The sequence below is a fragment of the Eubalaena glacialis genome, chromosome 14 (assembly GCF_028564815.1).
Source record: "Eubalaena glacialis isolate mEubGla1 chromosome 14, mEubGla1.1.hap2.+ XY, whole genome shotgun sequence".
In the NCBI taxonomy this organism is placed as follows: Eukaryota; Metazoa; Chordata; class Mammalia; order Artiodactyla; family Balaenidae; genus Eubalaena; species Eubalaena glacialis.
In genome coordinates this window covers 84,841,955-84,864,566 of record NC_083729.1, presented here as the reverse complement: position 1 = coordinate 84,864,566, position 22,612 = coordinate 84,841,955, and the positions used below count along the sequence as shown (strand labels likewise).

The following is a 22,612-nucleotide window of genomic DNA, read 5'->3' as shown; positions in this document are numbered from 1 at the left end:
GACGTTGGGACTTTGTTTCGTGGTCTGAATGTTGTTATGTGGGTATGTTTGCCTTGCGATAATTCATTGAGCTAGACGCTTTGGTTTGTGTACTTTTCCATAGATGTGTTATACTTGAATCAAAAGTTTACTCAAGAATTTAAGAAAATAGTGGGAGCAAAAAAGGCAACATACATAAAATACAGTGGGTCAAATGGTGGCAAATGCTATGGAGAAGGATGAAGTGAGGGAGAGGGATAGGGATCTGCCAGAAGTTTTTAATAGAGTGGTTGATTACCTAAGGCCTCTCCTGAAAAATCTAGAAGAAATTATTCAGAATGCAGCCCAGAGAGATGAAAAACGTGGAAGAAAGATTTTTTTTTAATGGTCCATATTAATGGACCAGATTTAATAGCTTGCTTGCTTGCTTGCTTGCTTGCTTTCTTTCTTTCTTTCTTGGCTGTGTTGGGTCTTTGTTGCTGCGCGTGGGCTTTCTCTAGCTGCGGTGAGCAGGGGCTACTCTTCATTGTGGTGTGTGGGCTTCTCATTGCGGTGGCTTCTCTTGATGCGGAGCATGGGCTCTTAGGCGCACGGATTTCAGTAGTTGTGGCTCGCGGGCTCTAGAGCACAGGCTCAGTAGTTGTGGTGCACGGGCTTCGTTGCTCCGCGGCATGTGGGATCTTCCTGGACCAGGGCTCGAACCCGTGTCCCCTGCGTTAGCAGGCAGATTCTTAACCACTCTGCCACCAGGGAAGTCCCGAAAGATTTTTAAATGTGCAGAACAGAATGAGAAGTTCCACAGAGGATAGAGTGAATTCGAGACAGAGCTAGGAAAGAAAAGGGGAAGAGGTAATTTTCAAAGAGAAAGTATTTTATAATTATCCAGAATTGTTGGAAAGACACCTGTTTCAGACCCTGGCACTGAGTGAATCACTGGAATGATAAATAAGCAGGGATCCATGACTGGGGCTCTCAGATATGAGCGTGCCAATACAAGATAGCAATTTTCTTCTTCTACTCTTGGAGAGCATACAAAAGCAACAAGGAGAAGGAAAATAACTCCATTTTCAGCAAAACAAGGAGACAGATATAATCTGCAGGTTCAAAATACACATAAGGGCTGCCAAAAGCAACTGTGAGTGCCCTAGGAGCTGCAAGTGTTGAAGGGTGGCAGAAGTCACCTGGGGGGAATGAATAGCAAGACAGACAGCGAGAGTCACGGCTTGATGGGAGCCGAGCGCAGAAAGTGCCAGCAAAAATACACCCCCAGAACGAACTCAGGAGTCAGACAAGGACATGTGAGCCGGCAAAACTCAGAAAACGAATAGAAAAAAAACAAAAACATCACAGGAAGGAAGACCACATGAAAGAAAGCCCAAGGGACATTAGACTCTGCAGACAATCCAGTGAGAGGCACAGAAATAAGAAAAGCGACCAAAATAAGATGGAAATAAAGAGCCAAGAAGGATCAGGGAGAAAATGACAGATATAGAAGAAAACCAAGGAGAAATGTTAAGCCCATAAATGGAGACCCCAAAGTAGAAAACCTGAACAATGGAACAGAATATTTAAAAATATAATTTAAAAAAACTCACATGGGAAAAGGATAGTCCTTTTAACAAATGGTGCTTGAAAAATTGGATACCCATATGCCAATTAATTCAAAATGAATCATAGAGCTAAATCTAAGAATTAAAACTAAAACACTTTAGAAGAAAAAATTGGAGAAAATCTTCACGATCCTGGGTTGGGCAAAGAGTTCTTAGATATGACGCGATAAAAGAAAAAAAAAATTGAACTTCAGCCAATTGAAAATGTTTGCACTTCAAAAGACACCATTAAGAAAAGGAAAAGACAAGCCACAGACTATTTGCAAATCATATATCTGATAAAAGACTTGTATTTAGAATATATAAAGGACTCTTACAACTCAACAATAAGACAAACAATCCAACTAAAAAATGAGCAGAAGATTTGAATAGACATATAAGCAAAGATGCATGAATGGCAAAGAGCACAAGAAAAGATGCTCAGCATCATTAGATATTAGGGAAATGCAAATTACAGCCACAATGAGATACATATCCACAGTAATAAATACATAAAAAGAGGAAATAACGAACACTGTCGAGGATGTGAAGAAACTGCAGCATCACACGTTGCTGAGGGAATGTAAAATGGTGCAGTCACCTTAGAAAAGTCTGGCAGTGTCTTAAAAAGCTATTCCACTTCTAACTATATGTCCACACAGAGACTTGTACATAAACGTTCATAGCAGCTTTATTCATAATAGACAAGAAGTAGAGGTAACACAGTGACCATGAACTAATGAGTGGATTAACAAATGATGAATGATACGTGTGTATGATGGAATACTATTAGGCGATAAAAAGGAATGAAGGACTGATGTATGCTACACCATGGATAAGCCTCTACAACATTATGCCAAGTGAAGGCCAGATGCAAAAGGCCACATATTGTACGATGCCTTTAATATGAAAAGTCCAGAAAAAGTAAATACACAGAGACAGAAGGAGATTGGTAGTTGCATGGGCCCTGGGATGGGAATGTGAGAATGACTCCAAACAAACATGAGGGATTTCTTGGGGAGATAGGTTCTAAGATGGGGCACAGTGATGGCTGTCCAACTCTGTAAATTTACTAAAATTTATTGAATGGTACAAAACAAGTGGACTTTATGGTATGTAAATTACACCACTAAATAAATTACTAACAAAAGAAAAGAAGACTTGAATCTACATATTGAAAGGTACACCATATGCCAGGGAAAACTGACCCCAGAGGATGAACATGTGGCCACATCCTACTGAAGTTATTGGACTTTCAAGATAAAGAAAGAACCTTTGGGCAGCTGGACAAAAAAATGAAGAAATTTATAGGGAAAAAAAAAATCAGAAAGAGAAAAGGTATTAGTTATGAAACTTTAAGAAACCACAAACTTCTAGAAAGAAACATGAGAGAATTTCTTTATAAATTTGGAGTGGAAAAGATCTAATTATGACTCAGAAGCCAGAAGCCATAAAACAAATAGTTTGCATACATTAAAAAAAAAGTTTTCATGGGGGAAATAAAACCCCAGAACACCATAAGCAAAGCTATGAGACAAATAGAAGATATATATTTAGAGCTCATATCACAAAGGCCTAATTTCCCTAATATTTGAAAGGATACTAGAAATCAATAAGAAAATGGCTAACATCCCAATAGAATAAAAGAGAAAATTATGTGAACAGTCAACTAACACCAAGGGAAATACAAATGACTTTTAAACATATGAAAATATGTCTAACCTCATTTATAATGCGAGAAATACAAATGACAACTACAACAAAATACCATTTTTCACTTATCAGACTGATAAAAATCCAAAAGTTTATGCCAGATTTTGATAAGGCTCTCACATTTCAGGAGTGTACAATGGTACAACATTTATGGAGGATAATCAGCCAGGGTCCAGCCAGGAAAAGAAAACATCATACCAGATATTTGAAACAGAGGGGATTTGATAGAGAAAATATGTTTATGAAAGGGCCAAGAGATCAAAAAGGGGAAACTGAAGTTACTGAGACATTAGTAACTGGAGGAAGAAGCTACTACTTCCAGGACTGGGGGGAAGGGACGCAGTGGTATGACCAGAGACAAACGCAGAGCCATGGCTGCATCACTGAGTTTGCTGCACGGGGTACTGGAACCACTCAGAAAATGATGCCCAACCAGTAGTGAAACTGCAGAGGAGGGGCTGCCTGGCCAAGGCTGGAACCATGGAGAGATGGGAGTCAAGCTGGGATCTCTGAAGGGATGTAGCTACTTCCAGAGATGTCTCCTGAATCAGAGAGAGAGAGGAAGAGGAAGAGGAAGAAAGAGGAGGAGGGGGAAAGAGGTGAGAGGAGGGGAGGAGAGGAGAAGAGAAGGGAAGGGAACAAGAATATCTCCCCTTCTATCATCTGGCAAGGGAACTTGGGAAATGGAGTTTGCAGGTGTTCAGCCCCTGAGCTATGGAGTGAGGAAGGGCAAGAATGAAGCTTGATAGAGAACAAAGCATGCAAAGGTCTCCTCTTGCTGGAGGAGCTGAGAGCAAACGAGAAAATGACCAGCACCGAGGGCAGTTTTGCGATATCTACCAAGATGCAAACACACTTTGACCAGTTCCATTTTGGGAAATGAATCCTACTGATGTACTGATTCATGTGAAATAATTTATGAATAAGACTGTATCTTAGCAGCATTATTTGCAATAGTAAAAGATTGGAAAGTTACACACACACAACCCCACAGAGAATAAAATAAGGGGAGATATTTTTAGATATTGCAGAGATTAAACAGATAACAATAAGAAACTATGGTGGAAAATAGTTTGATGGTTCCTCAAAAAGTTAAACATGGAATTACCACTCCTAGGTATAAAACCCCAAATAATTAAAAACAGGGACTCAAACAGGTATGTGTACACCAATGTTCATAGCAGCACTATTCACAATAGCCAAAAAGGTGGAAGCAACGAAAGTGTCCATCAACAGACGAATAGTTAAACAAAATGTGATATGTACATACAATTTGATATTATTCAGCCATAAAAAGGAATGCAGTTCTCACACATGCTACAATATGGATAAAAACATTATGCTAACTGAAATAAACCAGACATAAAGGACAAATATTATATGATTCCACATACACGAAGTATCTAGAATAGGCAAATCCAGAAAGACAAAAAGTAGAATAGAGGTTACCAGGAGCTGGGTGGAGGAGGAAAAGGGGATTTATTGCTTAATGGGTAGAGTTTCTGTTTAGGATGATGAAAGAATTCTCGAAATAGTGGTGATAGTTAAACATTGTGAATGCACTTAATTCCACATTTAAAAATGGTTAAAATGGTAAAATTTTATGTTATATATATTTTGCCACAATAAAAAAAGTAAAGATATTATGAACAATTTTATGCTGAAATATTTGAAAACTTAGATGAAATTTATAAATTCCTAGACAAATTAAACTTACCAAAATTGACTTTAAAAGACACAAAAGCTGAATAGGCGTAAAGTAAAATAAATCTGTATTTAAAACATTGCAGAAAAAACCCACCAGCCTCATATTTAGAGGTGAGTTCTGCCAAACTTTCAAGGAATACATGATTCCAGTCTTACCCAAATGCTCCTAGAGAGTAAAAAGAAGAAATGCTACTCAATCAATTTCATGAGGTTAGTATAACTTTGATATTAAAACCAAACAAGGACATTACAAGAAAAAAAATTGCAGTCAATCTCATTCACAAATACAGATGCAAAAATCCTAATCAAAATACTAGCAAACCTTGTGTCCACCTAGAGGCATGGGATAGGAAGGGTGGGAGGGAGACGCAAGAGGGAGGAGATATGGGGATGTATGTATATGTATAGCTGATTCACTTTGTTATACAGCAGAAACTAACACACCATTGTAAAGCAATTATACTCCAATAAAGATGTTTAAAAAAAAAATGAGGCAAAAAAAAAAATACTAGCAAACCAATTGGAGAGTGTATAACAAAGGTGAAAATGCAATAATGCTATTATAATTGTATTACATATTATACGTAATAAATATAACAATTATTATATGTAAAGTAGCATAATATTAACTCAAGGTAGACTCTGATAGGTTAAGGGTCACTATTGTAATCCCCAAGCAACCACTAAAAATAATCAAAGATGTATAGCTAGTAAGTCAATAGCGAAGATAGAATGCAATACTAAAACCAAAACAAAACAAAACAAATAAAAACATTTGATTAAAACAAAAGACAGGAAAATTCCAGCAGGCTTTTTTTTGGTAGAAATTGTCAAGCTGATGCTAAAATTTATATGAAAATGGAAAGGAACCAGAATAGCCAGAAATTGTATTATTTTGTAAAAGAACAACAAAGTTGGAAGACTTACACTACCTGATTTCAAGCCTTGCTTTAGAGCTACAGTAATCAAGACGGTGTGATATTGGCATAAAGATAGACAAACAGATCAATGGAACAGAATAGGGATTCTAGAAGGAGACCCACAATATATGGTTGATCAATTTTCACCAAAGGTGTCAAAGTTATTCAATGTGGAAATGAATAGTCTTTTCAACAAATGGTGCTGAATTGGATATCTGTATAGACCAAAAGAATTCTGAGCCCTCCCTCATATTAGATACAAAAATTAAGTCAAGTTAGGCCATAATCCTAAACAAAGAAACTAAACTTATAAAGCTTATAGAGTGAAACACAGGAGAATATCTTCACGATCTTGGTTTGGCGTAGACAAATAGTTCTTAGACCACATAATGCACTACTCTAAAAGATAAGCTAATCAACAAATTAAACATCAGAATTCGAAACTTTTGATCTTCCAAAGACACTGCTTGGAAATTGAAAAATCAAACCACAGAGTGGAAGAAACTATTAGCAGAACATATCTGACAAAGGACCTGTATCCAAAATATAAAAGAACTCCTGCGATGTCATATAAAAAGACAAACAATGAAAGATACGCAAAAACTTGAACAGTCCTTTCACTAAAGAAAGATATGTGAGCATGAAAAGATGCTCAGTATCATTAGTGATTAAAGAAATGGAAATTAAAATTACAATTAGGTACAACCTCACACCCACCAGAATGACTCAAACGAAAAAGGCTAACAATATCAAAAGCTGACAAGGATGAGGAGCAGTGGAACACTCACACGTTGCTGCGGGTGTGTAAAATGGTACAACCACTTTGGAAAAATGTTAGGTATTTTCTTTAAAACCCAAATTCCGTTTATAGGTATTTACCCAAGAGAAATGCAAGAACATTTCCACAAAAAAATTTGTACAAGAATGTTCATAGCAGCTTTACTCATAATACACCAAAACTTGAATCAACCCAAATGTCCATGAACAGGGGAATGGATAAATAAACTGTCATATTCATATAATGGAATACTATCATATAATGTCATATTCATATAATGGAATACTGAAATATGCAACAACATGGATGAATATCTAAAACACTAGGCTGAGCTAAAGAAGCCATAGGAAAAGAAAGGGTACCATATGCATGATTTCATTTACATGAAGTTGTAGAACAAGCGAAACAAATCTATAGTGATAGAAAGCACAACGATTGCCCGCAGGGTTTGCAGAGATTGCCTGAAAAGGGTTACATGGCAGCTTTGTTGGGTGACGGAAATTTCTACCCATGATGGTTACATAGATGTATGTAGGTGCCAAAATTCATCCAACTGTACACTTAAAGTCTGTGCATTTTATTGTTTGTAAATAATACCTAAATAAAAAAAGAAAAAGCCACAATTAAGAGAATGAAAAGCTCCAAACTTGGAGAAGATATTTACAACACACACACATCTGACAGAAGATTGTTCCCAGAAAAAAATAACATACAAATCAATAAGAAAAATACAGCCAGGGACTTCCCTGGTGGTGCAGTGGTTAAGAATCCTCCTGCCAACACAGGGGACACGGGTTTGAGCCCTGGTCCAAGAAGATCCCACATGCCAAGGAGCAACTAAGCCAGTACGCTGCAACTACTGAGACCACGCACCACAACTACTGAAGCTTGCACGCTCTAGGGCCCATGCTCTGCAACAAGAGAAGCCACCACAATGAGAAACCTGCACACCACAACAAAGAGTAGCCCCTGCTCACCACAGTTAGAGAAAAGCCCGCACACAGCAATGAAGACTCAACACAGCCAAAAAAACAAACAAAAAAAGAAAAATACAGCCAAATAGAATAATAGAGGGACTTCCCTGGTGGTGCAGTGGTTAAGAATCCGCCTGCCAATGCAGGGGACACGGGTTCAAGCCCTGATTTGGGAAGATCCCACATGCCGCAGAGCAACTAAGCCCATGCACCACAACTACTGAGCCTGTGCACTAGAGCCCATGAGCCACAACTACTGAGCCCACGTGCCACAACTACTGAAATCCATGCGCCTAAGAGACCGTGCTCCGCAACAAGAGAAACCACCGCAATAAGCCCGCTCGCCACAACTTAGAGAAAGCCTGTGCGCAGCAACGAAGACCCAATGCAGACAAAAACAAACAAAACAAATTAACAAAACACAACAAAACCAAAGAATAATAGATAAAAGATATCGATGGCCAAAAAACACATGAAAAGATGCTCAACATCACTAATTATTAGAGAAATGCAAATCAAAACCACAATGAAGTATCACCTCACACCGGTCAGAATAGCCATCACCAAAAAAATCTACAAACACTCAAAAAAAAAGGGACTTCCCTGGCGGTCCAGTGGTGAAGATTCAACGCTCCCAATGCAGGGGGTGCGGCTTCAATACCTGGTGGGGGAACTAAGATCCCACGAGCCATGCTCGGCTCGGCCAAAAAAAAAATCTACAAACAATAAATGCTGGAGAGGGTGTGGAGAAAAGGGAACCCTCTTACACTGTTGGGAATGTAAATTGGTACAACCATCATGGAGAACATTATGGAGGTTCCTTAGAAAACTAAATATAGAGCTACCATATGATCCAGCAATCCCACTCCTGGGCATATATCTGGACAAAACCATAATTTGAAAAGATACATGCACCCCAATGTTCATTGCAGCACTATTTACAACAGCCAAGACATGGAAGCAACCTAAATGTCCATCGACAGAGGAATGGATAAAGAAGATGTGGTACATATAGACAATGGAATATTACTTAGCCATAAAAAAGAATGAAATAATGCCATTTGCAGCAACATGGATGGAACTAGAGATTGCCATACTCAGTGAAGTAAGTCAGATAGAGATAGACAAATATCATGTGATATTGCTTATATGTGGAATCTAAAAAAAAATGGTACAGGGAGTTCTCCGGTGGCCTAGTGGTTAGGATTCTGGGCTTTCACTGCTGTGGCCTGGGTTCAATCCTTGGTCGGGGAACTGAGATCCCACAAGCCACGCGGCGTGGCCAAAAAAAAATTGGTACAAATGAACTTATTTACAAAACAGAAAGAGAGTCACAGATGTAGAAAACTAACTTATGGTTACCAGGGGGGAAAGAAGGGAAAGGGATAAATTGGGAGATTGGGATTGACATATACCCACCACTATATATAAAGTAGATAACTGATAAGGACCTACTGTATAGCACAGGGAACTCTACTCAATAGAGTAGAGTTAGACCTATATGGGAAAAGAATCTAAAAAAGAGTGGATATATGTATATGTACAAATGATTCACTTTGCTGTACACCTGCAACTAACACAACATTGTAAATCAACTATACTCCAATAAAAATTGAAAAGAAAGATGAGGAAAGACAAATGTTTGTAAACATAAGAAAAGGTGCTCAACCTCCATTTATAATCAGGAAATTGCAAATCAAGATCTTGTAAGATACCCACCAGATTGGCAGGAATGAAAAGGCTGGGCAACGTCAAGTACTGGTGAGAACACAGAGTAATAGCAACTCTTATACCATGCTGATGAGAGTGTAATTTGGTATAATTACTTTTGCTTTGAATTTCTCTTCCACTCCTGGGTATATAATTTAGAGGAAGTCTTACACTTGTGACCAAGACACATGTACAAGAATGTTCACAACATTATTACGGTAGATAAAAAAGGTACAATCTAAATGTCTACATAAACCACGTAATTTGTGGTATAATCATGCAGTGGAATATACACAGAAATGAAAATGAACTTCAGCTTACATACTGATATAAAAATTTAATATTGAGCAAAAGATGCAAAACAGATGAATACAGACTGAAAGTTTCCATATATATAAAATGCAAAAATAGTATGCTGTTTAGGATAGCATACAAAGGTGGTAAAAATTAAAAAAGAAAAGCAAGGATGTGATTATCACAAGACTCAGGACCGTGGTTATTTCTTGGATAAGTGGATCTGGGTAGAGCACTCAGGGAACTTCTAAGATGCTTCGGCAATTTTCATCCTCTCTAAGATAATTTTTTACTTTTTAAGCTGGTTGGTGAGTTCATGGGTACACATTTTATTATTCTTCTTTAAACTATACATATACATTTAATATACTTTTTGTATATATTTCATAATTTAAAAACAAGTAGAGCATTATGCTAAGTGAAAGAAGCAGTCACCGAGGACCATACATTGTTTGATTCTATTTATGTGAAATGTCCAGGATAGGAAACTCTATAAGACAGCAAGTAGATCAGTGGTTGCCTAAGGTTGGAGAGGTAGGGGAGAAATAGCTACTGGGTACAGGGTTTCCTTTTGGAGTGATGAAAACGTCATAAAATTGACCACGGTGATAGTAGCACAATTCTGTGAATATACTAAAAACTACTGAATTGTATACTTTACATGGATGAATTGCATGGTGTGTGAATTATATTTCAAAAAAAGCTGTTATTAAAAAAACAGGCAGACAAGGGGGATGCATGGAAAGCCCTCCATGGGTGATGAGAGGGTGAAGCTGACAAAGATGAAAGTGAGAGAGTGTTCCCCTAGAGCAGTGGTTCTCAAACTTTAGCATGCATCCCAGTCACCTGGAGGGCTTGTTGAAACACAGATTGCTGTTCTGTTTTCTGATTCTGTAGGTCTGGGGTGAAGCCAAGAATATGCATTTCTATCAGTTCCCAGGTGATGCTGATGGGGCTGGCCTAAGGACTGCACTTCGAGAAACTTACAGTGCCCCATAGAAGTGTCCAATGAGTACACATTGGATGAAAGGACAGATGGGTGGATGGGTGGTTGGTTGGATGTTTGGGATAGTGGATGGGTGGTAGTTGAATGGATGAATGTGTGGATAAGTGGATTCATGGATGGATGGAACGTGGGCAGGTGAGTAGTGGATGGTAGCCACATGGCTGGATGGGGGTGGTTCAGAGTAGCAGGAAAGAAGATGAGGTTGGGAAGCTGTGGTGTGGAATGTAGTGTAGAGAAGGACTTGAAGTCAAAACCTAGTTTCAGTTCTTGTCGTGGGTTCACCACCTACTAGCTAGCTGTGCAATGTTTGGCAGGTAACTTCACCTCCCTGAAGCTCACTTTCCTCACGTCTAATGTGGGTTAACAATGCCTATGAATGTACCGTGAGCTAATACCATTAAAAGGACCAACACAGAGCCCGGCATGCACTGGCTGCTCTCTACCCTTTGGTTGGATCTGACTCTTACCATCATATATCACTTGGCTGTACTGTGTGGTGGAGACGAGAGGCTTGTAACTCAGGTCCATCTTGTTTCCATAGTGACCAATGCTGACCTCGAATTGGATCAGGTCCTTAAAGTTGGGCATCATGGTACAGGAAAGGAAGATGACGCACAGCCCATACTTTTGGCGGTTCTGGTGCTTCTAAAACAATAACCCACCACATCCCCAGTACGTAAGCCAAGGGATGAACAAGGCTATAGAGACAGGCAGGGAGGCAAGCATGAGGTGCCCAGTTTCTTTCAAAAGCCACCTTTGCTTCTATTCAGGGTGACCTAGACCATCACTGAACCCCTGCCCCCTCTCAAAATCCTGCCTTGACTCCCACTCACCTGGCTGATCAAGGGAAGTTCCTCCCAGGACTTCCATCACCTGGCCCCCTCCACCCACCCAGTACTGGTTCCTTCTCTTCCTGAAATCAGGCAGGAGGGTCTTCTCCCTGGTCAGGCTAGACTCTGAGTTGGGCCACCCCACCCCTCTCTTTTTGCCTAAATGCCCCCTATCGGATGAGACCGAGTGTGGGCAGGGGTGCGTGGCGGAGGATGCATACACACGCACATCTGCTCTTGGCTTTTCTCAAACCCCGTCCTCCCACCACGAGTCCGTCTGCCCAGGTCCTCCATCCATCATGTGAGCCCCTCTCTCATTTCCGCTGTCAACCTCTGCCCTACTTATGCATTCTCCCAGTCTGTTCACTAGCTCAAGTCTCCCCCTCTTAAAAAATAACCCTCCTTCTCCCCTCTGAGCCACTATTTAGCTGTGACCTGATCTTATCTCCTTCAACTTTGCAGCCAAGTTTCTATGCACTTGCCTCTATGCACCGCCTGTAACTTCTCCCTCCCGCTCACGGCAGCCTGGCTTCTCTCCTGACCCAAGGCTACCGGTGTCTTCCTAATAGCCAGCGCACACTTTTGGGTCCTCAGCCTTTCTCTCCGCCACATTCAGATCGCTGACCGCTCCTTTCTGCAACTCTCCCCTCCGGAGGCTGCCTCAGTTCTCCGCTTTGCAGACTCCCCCTCCGTCTCTCTGCAGGGTCACCCTCTTCCTCCTCCAGTCTCATAGGCTGTGCTTCCTGATGGGCTCCAGCCTCAGCTCCCTTCTCCCTTCACTCCACTACTCCCCAGGGCAATTCCTCCAGAACCTTGGATAGATCCTTGGATGTGTGTTGATGACACATCCCGCTGTCTAGCAGCCTTGGGGACTGGTCTTCGTGGGAGTCTCACAAGCACACGTCAAAGGTGGGATTCATCATCTCCCCCAGACCTGTTCCTCCTTTGGGGAGCCCATGTTGATGTACGCCCCCCACCTTCCCACCTCGCCACCTGAGGCAGAAAATGGGAGTCAGCCTCACTTCTTAGTGTCCTGTTGGTCAGTGGCTCTGATCGTTGTTTCCAAAGGGTCTCTGGCACCTGCTCCCTCCTCTCCAGTTCTCCTCCCCTGTAACTGTGTCCCCATTTCTCTTAACTGGGTGGCCCAATTTACTCCCTTCCAATCTATTCCTGACTCTCTTCCTCCTGCCCCTTCCTGCCTCAGTGACCCTCCTTGGCCTTCAGGAAGAAATCCAGGCTCCTTAGAACATCATTTCTCCTTAACTGGATTACACATCTCTTAAACTGAAGCCTTGTCTTTACCGGGTCCCCTGACCTCCTGGGATTGGCACAGCAGGAAGCCCCCATTGGGGCTTAGCAAAAACTCAGGTGGATCAACCAAACATCCTCACACATCCAAAAAGCCCATTCCCCTGCTGGCCAGGGCCTCTTGCAATGTCAGAAACGGGACCCACAGCAGACTAGGGGCAGGCAGAGGAGCTCTTTCTTCCTGGGTTACCTCTACGCTGATCACATCTCGGGAGAGATCCTTCATCTTAGCATCTTGATGGGACTTGATGTGGGTGATTAACTCCAGGAAGACTCGGCCTCGATAAGCTAAACCATCCTTAACAATGTTGGGAATAGTCTAGTGTGACAGGAAGGAAAACGGTGAGAAAAGGGAGAGAAAAAAAAAAAACAACAACCAGGAAAGTCTCCCCTGAAACCTCTGTAGGAAGGACAGGGTTGTCCTGTAACTTCCTACCTAGGGCTGACCACAATCCCAGGGAGGAATTCCAGAAACTCCAGTCACGGCCATGCCTGGAAACCTCTGGGCCCTGAGCCGTCTTCTACACCCTTAGGTCCACTCTTCCCCTTCATTCAGTTCTACCTGCTGGCCCACCTGAAGGGCCCTGTTCCTGGTAAATCCCTCATGCTTGGAGGGGACCGTGGTACCTACTGAATTATCCCAGCCTGGCCAATCAGGACAGGTCCCACCTCCTCAGCAACAGTGATTGGTCCAAGGGGAGCACACATGACCTAAGAAGGCCAATTAGAATGCTTCCCTGGCCTTCCCTAGTACAGGCTTCTATGGTCCTCTTCCCTGCAGGGAGGCCAGACTGCAGTAGGAATGAATGAGGCCCAGGAAAGAGCAGCAGAGATGAGAGATGGAGTGAGCGTGGGAGAGTCTCCTAATGGCATTGAGGTCCTGGTTTCTGCGGCTCTTCCTCACTCAGAGTCCTTCCCAGCCCCATTCCCTTCTTTTGCCAATTGGCTTTCTGGCATTTACCACCAGTCTTGAATAACCCAGTGCTTTTCCACATTTACCTGTGCTGTTTCTTTTGTTGCCCATGACTTTCCACCTGCCGAAACTCTTACCTGAGGTCTCATTTCAATGTCCCTTCCTCAGTGACTGCCCAGAGCACTCCATCTGTTCCTTTCTTGTGCCGCAGCACAGGCCCCGTATTTATATGGTCATTTATGTACAGCCTTCAAGTCCTCTACTGGAGTGTGGTGGGCAGAAACCAGGGCCTGGCCCTCCCCAGCCATTTCCCAGGCCCCGGCGCCTTACACATGGTTGGTTTTACCTCCTCTGTTCCCTAGAGCTGACATGAGAAGCTTACAGCGTCTTCTTCCTTGATCCTGAAAGGGGCCTTTTTACCCCCACGGAGAGTCAGGAAGCTGGGGCCAAAGCAGGGGAGGAAGCCAGAGTACATGCCTGCAAGGGGAGAGGGTGAGAAAGGTCCCCAGGTCCGGGTGGGAGAGGTGCAGGAGGCGGGGCCGGAGGCTTGCTTGCCTTCTATTTCTGCTCCAGTGGACGAGATCTGGTTGAGGGACAGGCTGACCGTCCCGATCTCATCGTGGCACTTGTTCTCGGGGCTGGAGAGAAACACACCCTGCAGGCTGAGCCCCTGGCCCAGCTCTGATTTCTTCCTCCCTGGCGTGTTTTCCAGTCTCCACCCAGTTGCTCACCAGTCCAAGACTCTGAACTTGATGTAGCTGGAGAGGCAGGGCAGCTGCAAGGGGCAAGCGAGAGGGGCAGTGGGTGCCTGCTCGGATGACCTGGGCCTTGCTGAGACTGGGAGCAGGTGGAAAGTCCTGAGTCTGGGTCAAGGCCTGGCTCGGTTACCAGTGAGCCCAGTGGGACAGACCATGGGAGCTTATGGACCTTTGGCTGTGGGCCCCCCACTGCATTGGCCCTTTGCAAGGGCCTGGGAAAGGCCTTGGACTGTGTCCCATGATCATTTTGTATTGTTATTCTTAAAATGGACCCTCATTACATAAGCTCCCTAGTGGACCTGGCTTCCCTGGTGGCGCAGTGGTTAAGAATTTGCCTGCCAATGCAGGGGACATGGGTTCGAGCCCTGGTCCGGGAAGATCCCATATGCCGCAGAGCGACTAAACCCGCGAGCCACAACTACTGAGCCCGTGTGCCACAACTACTGAAGCCCGTGCACCTAGAGCCCGTGCTCTGCAACAAGGGAAGCCCTGAAAATGAGAAGCCCGCGCACCACAACGAAGACCCAGCACAGCCAAAAATAAAAACAAATAAATAAATAAATGTATAACATTTATTTTATAAATTTTATAAAATAAATCGGGCCCTAGTGGACCCGAGTCCACCCTATGGTGGATCATTGGGCTCCATGGATCATTGGGCTCCATGATCGCAGTCTTCACACGGCCCTTCAGTCTGGAGGCATGTTTACCAAGCCTCATGGGGAGGTTGTAGGCCTCGAATGTCTTCCTCACATTTAGCAGTTAACCTTTATTTATTTATTTATTTTAATTTAATTTAATTTAATTTTTTTTTGGCCGTGACCTGCAGCTTGTGGGATCTTAGTTCCCCGACCAGGGATTGAACCTGGGCCCTCAGCACTGAGAGCACGGAGTCCTAACCACTGGACCGCCAGGGAATTCCCTAGCACTTAACCTTTAAACAGCGGGACATCTATCTCCTCAAAGAGTAAATCATCATAGCTGCCACTCTGGGGAGGGTTTCTGTTGTCCCCAGCATGTCCTGAATGGTCTACGTGGATCACCTGAGAGACCCACCCCGCCTACAACCCCAGAAGCCAGGAGCTATGATTATTCCCATTTTCAGACAGGAATACTGTGGCACAGAGAGGCTGAGCTCCTGAAGTCCTCATGTAACATGCAGAGCCCCTACCCGCTCTGCCATAACCCAGCAAGGCCTGATTGTCCCTATTTACCGAGCGGGACTGAGGCCCAGAGAGGGACCTGCTTGAGATCGCACGGTAAGGGGTAGAATCAGGATTGGAACCCAAGCTTCTGAGTCTTATCTCTGCTCTGCCCTCAGTTATAAAAACAAAAAATCCACGTATAAAACAGAGCTGTTGGGGGTGAGGCCTGAGTGGGCCCCAAATCCTCTCAGCTGGGGCCTCTTCTCTGCTCACAGCAGTTCCTGGGGTGTGGCCTGGGGTCCTCAGTAGGAGGACCTACTCAACGAAGAGTAGCCCCTGCTCGCCGCAACTAGAGAAAGCCCGCACGCAGCAACGAAGACCCAACGCAGCCAAAAAAAAAAAAAAGATGACTCACGATGAGGCAGAAGATTCTACGAGAAGCAGGGAGGAGGGTCCACAGAAGGGTAGCTAATTTCACGTCACACAAATGTAAGGTAGGTATAAGGAAAGCAAAAGACTCCCTGGGTAGCCAAACAGATGCCACACAAAGTTCTGTACACTCTCACTTATGGGAGCGCCCAAGTTCTCTCTCAGACTGCATACTCTTATTTTACACACAGCTCTTAGAAGCCTGGCGTGGAGTCAAAAGGCAATCAAGGCTCTCCCAGGGCTTGGAGAAAACTGGCATCCACACCGCTGATAGGTGACTGAGAAGGACTGAAAGGCTTTAGAAATCAGACTACAGAACCCCACAAAGAAGAGCATGTTGGGGCCATTTAATGTAGGAACAAACAGCCCCACACTACATGTAGCCCAGCATGTAACTGTGTTCCTGTAGTGCCTCTAAGCCATCAACAAAGAGCTATAATTATATTCAGGGCACTTTGCCTAGAAGATAAGAAAATGCATAATACAATTTAGAATGAGTCTTGAAAGTGATTCCTTTTTTTTTTTTTTATGTAGGTGAAAGGGCACGTTTAAGTTCTCTGGAAAGTTCAGTTGTAGGGTCCATTCATTTCTTTTTTTTTTTTTAACCTGGCCTACTTGATCATTAGCTGAAATCATCTGGGTCATTTATTGGTTTCCTTTTTTTTTTTTTTTTTTTGGCCTCACAGCACTGGTTGTGGGATCTTAGTTCCCCGACCAGGGATCGAACCCAGGCCCTCAGCAGTGAGGGCGTAGAGTCCTAACCACTGGACCGCCAGGAAATTCCCCCCATTCATTTCAAGTAAGGTTCTCTGTAATGTGTCTTGGGCTTCCTCACGCTCCCTATCAGGCAGAGTCCCCGCCCCCTCCCGCCGTGCTTCGTGGTCCCTACCGTCCATCCATACCCCCCCACAAACACCCAAACCCCCTTCTGTTTGTGGTGCAGGAGGAAGAGGGCGGGCGTGATGGCACAGCAATACCTGAATCCGGAAGGTCAGGATCTGGTTCCATATCGGGCTCTCCGTTTGCATCTGCACGTGTGTCTTGAGCTGGGAACATCCCAAAGCAGTGTCAGTGCCAGCCTGTCTCCTCCTCCCTCCACTGGCCTCACCTCCCAGCCCTTCCGGTCCAGCCCACAGGTGAACCTGTCTGCAGCACAGGGCTGGTCATGGGAATCCCTGGTCCAAAGACACTTTGACAACTTCTCATCCGCTACAACCTTGGTCCTTTGAGTAGCTACCTAGATCCAGACTCCTTCATATTTTCCCTTAAATCAGCTTTCAATTAACTTTTAGATAGATACAGGGTTACTAACTTTATTACATCAGTGCAAACATGTAGATTTTGTTAGATAAACTCTAAGATCCTGACAAAAAGTCAGCAACAACAATGCTGATGGTATCCCCCTTTCCGAAGCATCACTTGACTTCCTTTTTAAACCTAGCCTTATTCTAAGCAATCATGTCAGTGAAACCAAGGGTTAGTTGAACTGCTTAAACTTTTTCATACACTCTAAGAAAAAAAAAGAAATATTAAAAGTTTTGAAAAAATGTGTGCCTCTACCACCCAACGGTATCTCACCTACTTCCAGGGTTCCTAAACCACTCACTGGGAAATAAATATTCAGTGTGGTGGCTTCAAAATATGTCCACACCTCCCTTTGGTACTCTCCCCTTCAAAACGGGGACACTAACCTCCCTCCCCTCATGTATGGGCTGGATTTAATGACTTCTTCTAATAGGTAGAATATGGTGGAAATGATGGTTGATGAATTCTGAAACAAATCTATTTAACTTTAACCCAGCATTCCCCAAATTTGAACATGCAATCTTTTTTTTGCACATAACATCCATCAACACCCTTTGGAAAATGCTACCGTGTGTTCGTAGAGGTTCAGGGAATGTCAGCAACTCTCTTGCCCAGAACCTTCAATTTCTAGATGAAGAAACTGAGGTCCAAAGCGGACGGTGACAGTTTCAATGTTGTGCATTTGCGGGCATGTTGTTTCATCCACTTGTCCACTCATCCATGCATTTGGATGTTTGGTTTTCAGTGGGCATCTTCTCTATGCAGGGCACTGGACACAGCTCTGGGATACAGGCTGACTAAGCCATGGCCTCCACCTTCACAGAGGCCCGGGTCCAGCGGGATCATATCACCCATAAATGGAAGAACTGGGATACGATTCCTGGGGTCCTGGCCACTTTTCCTCCACACCACTTTTTTCTAGGTGCCAATTTCTCTAAGTCTCAGACCATTTTTATGCTTACCTTTTCCCCAATTAGTTCCACCTCCAACATAGGACTCACTGAGTGGTGTTTCTCTGAGAGCAAAGAAGTTAAAAGATTTCTGAAATGGCAGCATTTTTTTTTTTTTTCAGGAGAAGGAAATGGAGAGGTGACAGAACAACTTAAAACCCTCCCCCATAATTTGGTTTGGTGCCCCCTGGGCAGACACCTCCCATTTCCACTCTGTCTCCATGTGCCGTTGTGTGTCCTGGCACACAACAGCAGCGGGGGTGGGGCCTGGCATAGGGAACCTTGAGTCTGCATCTGGGCATCAAAGACAGGGCAGGGGCACATGGCCCATTTTAAAGGGGGCTTCATAAAACCATTCTTGGCAGATTTCAGTCTCCCTCTCTCCCCCACCCCAAATCGTAGTGTCAAAACGGAACTGGGGAGCCCCAGGAGAAACCAGGGTGCCACCAGGTAGGGAATCTCAGGGTCACCCCCTCCCCCGCCCTGACTGACTGAGGTGGAGATCCTCGGCGCAGTAGATGAAGAACTGTAAGTAGGCCATGTTGATGGGCACCACTGATGACTTGAAGATCTGAATGTCAGTGTCATCAGCCCTATAGGTCAGCTTTTGATCTACCTGGAGAGACCAGAGAGCTGATAGGGTCAGAGTCTTAGGGAGGTCACGGCCACCAGACTTGGCTTCCCCAACCTTCTGCTTGGTTGGGGTGGGGATGGACAACCCTGAAGGGACACAGTGGACAAATGAAAGCATGTGAAGAGCAATGGCCTCTTGGGGGGCCCACGGGGGGCTCCACGGAAGCAGCCAGGGTAGGAAATGCTCCTGGGGTGTTGGGGGGACAGCCTCACCAGTGCCTGGTCTCCCACACCGAGGGCAGAGATGGTGACTTTCAGGTAGCCTCTCACACCACTGCTGGGTTCATTTGGCTGGCAGAGGCCAAGCCATTTCCTCAGGAGTGTGTGACCTGGAGAGGAAGAGGGCCCATGGGAGACCAGCCTCCAGTCTCTATCCTTCTTCCCTGAAACCAGCCTTTGCTTCTGTAGGAGACGGGTGTGGAAACGTGTCTCATATATTCTGGTTCCCAGCCAGGGGCAGGGGGAAATGGGAGTCACTCCTACCTTTAAGCAAAAGCTGCTAGCTATTGCCTTTAGGAAACAGGGACCCCCCTTTCCCATCCAGGGAACTTATAGTTGCTACTGTCCTGGTCTGAGAGAGGCAAATATTTTCCCCAACCCTAAGTCCCAACCTCAACCTGGTATGTATGTTATGGTCAGGTCTACTCAAAATTCAAACACTGGCCACACATTGTAAATCAACCATACTTCGATTAAAAGAAATTAAATAAACAGCAACAACAACAAAATTCAAACACTGGCATAGAAAAATAGAAATTCAACCCAAGGCTGCAACAAAAAATTAGCATTTGACCCAAAGAGATGCTTTGATTTTTGCAGAGAAAGACGTTATTATAAAACAAGATAAAATACCATGAAGTACAGTAAAATGTTAAGTACAGAAAATAATTCACATTTTCTAATACTCTCCCCCCATGTGTTGAACATACAGGGATTTTGAGATGATTTCAACACCTGACCTGGTTTTTCTCAGAAGACACACATACTTCCAACAACTGCTACCTACCTGGAGAGTTGTAGATGAACCCAATATCTGTCTGAAAAGACAAGAATAGAGTAAGGATTAGTTAGGGCCTCCAGCCAACCAACGTGTTGACAATACGAGTACTTGTTCCACCCTAATTCCTTTAATCTTTACAACGACCTGGAAGTTGGGCCATTATCACCTCCACTCTACAGAGGAGGATACTGAGTTTGGGAGAAGAGCCCAAAGTTTTACAACTAGTAAGTGAGGTGGCCTGGATTGAAAGGATTCTTGATCACCACCCGCACTGCTGGCCAACACAGCGTTGTTCTTCCCTACACCTGGGGGGTGGGGAAAGGTGTCTCCCGTCCTGGGGAAGAGGATGGTCAAGGGAGGATTTGGCAAAGAGACTATGGGTTTTCCCTTTCCCCTGGGAGACAGTTTTTGACTCCCTGAGGCCTGAGGGATGCAGTACAGGATTGAAGGTGGTGTGGGGCAAGGGACCGCAGAACATTCAGGCCACCCTTGGAAGGGTCCATAGAGCAAGCCCCAAATTTTGCATGTAGGCCTGCTTTAAAGCTCAGTCAGCCCCTTGGGTTAGGTAGGCAAAGATTTCTTAGATCCAACAACAAAAACACAATCCATAAAAGAAAATTTTGATAAATTGGACTTCATCGAAATGTAAAACTTCTGCTCTTTGAAAGACACTGTTAAGAAAATGAAAAGAGAGGGCTTCCCTGGTGGCGCAGTGGTTAAGAATCTGCCTGCCAATGCAGAGGACACGGGTTCGAGCCCTGGTCCGGGAAGATCCCACATGCCGTGGAGCAACTAAGCCTGTGCACCACAACTACTGAGCCTGCGCTCTAGAGCCCGTGTGCCACAACTACTAAGCCTGCGTGCCACAACTACTGAAACCCGTGTGCCTAGAGCCCATGCTCTGCAACAAGAGAAGCCACCACAATGAGAAGCCCGCACACCACAATGAAAAGTAGCCCTCGCTCGCCGCAACTAGAGAAAGCCCGCATGCAGCAACAAAGACCCAACACAGCCAAAAATAAATAAATAAATAAACTTATTATTTTTTTTTAAAAAAAGAACCCTTAAAAAAAAAAAAGAAAGAAAAGAAAATGAAAGGAGACATCATATACTGGGAGAACGTATTTCCAAATCATTTATCTGATAAAGGACTTGTATCCAGAATATATAAAAAAATCTCAAAACTCCATAGTAAGAAAACAAACAACCCAATGAAAACAAGCAAAAGATTTGAACAGACACTTCAAAGAAGTTAGATAGCAAATACTTGAAAAGATGCTCAACATCATCAGGGAAGTGTAAATTATAATCACAACAAGATACCACCACACATACTTAGAAGAGCCAAAATTTAAAAGATGGACAGTATCAAGTTTTGATAAGACTGTGGAGTAACTGGAGCTCTAATATATACTGCTGGTGGGAATATAAAATGGTAGAACTTATCTGGAATTTTTGGGAAAAAACTGCTAGGAATTTTCTTTAAAAGTTAAACATACACCTACTGTATGAGGTAGTCATTTCACTTCTACATATTTACTCAAGAGACATCAAAGCATAGGTCCATACTAAGACTTACACATCAGTGTTACAGCAGCTTTGTTTTAATAGCGCCAAGCTGGAAACAATCTAAACGCCCATCAGCAGATGAATGGATCAACAACCTGTGGTATATCCATAAATGGAATACTATTCAGCAATAAGAAAGAATGAACTATTGATCCATGAAACAACATGGATGAATCTCAAAATAATTATGCTGATTGAAAGAAGCCAAACAACAATAAAGTACATGCTGTATGATTCCATTTATGTACAATTCTAGAAAATGCAAAGCAATGTGTAGTTACAGAAAGCAGACCAGTGGTTGTCTGGGGATGGGAGCAGGCAGGATTGGGGGAAGAGGGAAGAATTACAAAGAGGCACAAGGAAAGTTTGGAGGGTGATAGATATGATAGATATGTTCATTACCTTGATTGTGATCATGGTTTCATGGTTGTATACATATTTTAAAACATGAAATTATACATTTAAAATATGTATAGGGAATTCCCGGGCAGTCCAGTGGTTAGGACTCAGCATTTTCACTGCCTTGGCCCGGGTTCAATCCCTGGTCGGGGGACTAAGATCCTGATAAAATAAAATAGTATAATTCATTGTATGTCAATTGTACCTCAATAAAGCTAGAAGAAAACAAACCAAAATGAAACTCAGTCACCCCTAATGAAGCCATAGATCTAGGCAGCGATCATCAATAGCTGTTAACAACATAAAAAGAGACCAACAGTCGTTCTGTGTCTCCTGGTGACATCATCTTGCCAAATTGACCCGTCTTATCTAGCCTCTAGATAGGAAATACCTGGGCAGAGAGACGTGAGAAGGGATCCCCTGGAGGTACAACCAGCAAAATCCAGACTGAGGGAAAACTGCAGGACAAACTATCCAGTTGCTTCAACAAGTAAACGGCAAGGTAAACTAGGGGGCAGGACCAACTGAATAAAATACACCTAAAAATAACATTTTAACCAACTGCAATGTGTGCGCTTGGTTTGGATCCTGATTTGAACAAACTGTAAATGGAATTCACAAGACAATTAGGGAAATGTGAACACTGACTAGATATTTAGTGCTATCCAGGAATTATAAAGGTGTTTAGATGTAGTCATTGTCT

The 22,612-nt window shown here is 43.5% G+C and overlaps 1 protein-coding gene across 1 annotated transcript in view; it reads right to left on the bottom strand.

Moving 5' to 3' along the window:
* Positions 1-22,612, bottom strand: part of FER1L5 (fer-1 like family member 5) — a 55,389-nt gene that overhangs the window by 21,090 nt on the left and 11,687 nt on the right. Inside the window, exons 10-19 of the mRNA XM_061211084.1 lie at positions 19,948-19,978; positions 19,155-19,270; positions 18,801-18,924; positions 18,321-18,373; positions 17,031-17,099; positions 14,453-14,496; positions 14,277-14,359; positions 14,104-14,198; positions 12,999-13,127; positions 11,138-11,315 (exon numbers count right to left, since the gene is read on the bottom strand). Of these exons, the coding sequence (XP_061067067.1) occupies positions 11,138-11,315; positions 12,999-13,127; positions 14,104-14,198; positions 14,277-14,359; positions 14,453-14,496; positions 17,031-17,099; positions 18,321-18,373; positions 18,801-18,924; positions 19,155-19,270; positions 19,948-19,978 (922 nt within the window). The remainder of the gene's footprint in view (positions 1-11,137; positions 11,316-12,998; positions 13,128-14,103; positions 14,199-14,276; positions 14,360-14,452; positions 14,497-17,030; positions 17,100-18,320; positions 18,374-18,800; positions 18,925-19,154; positions 19,271-19,947; positions 19,979-22,612) is intronic.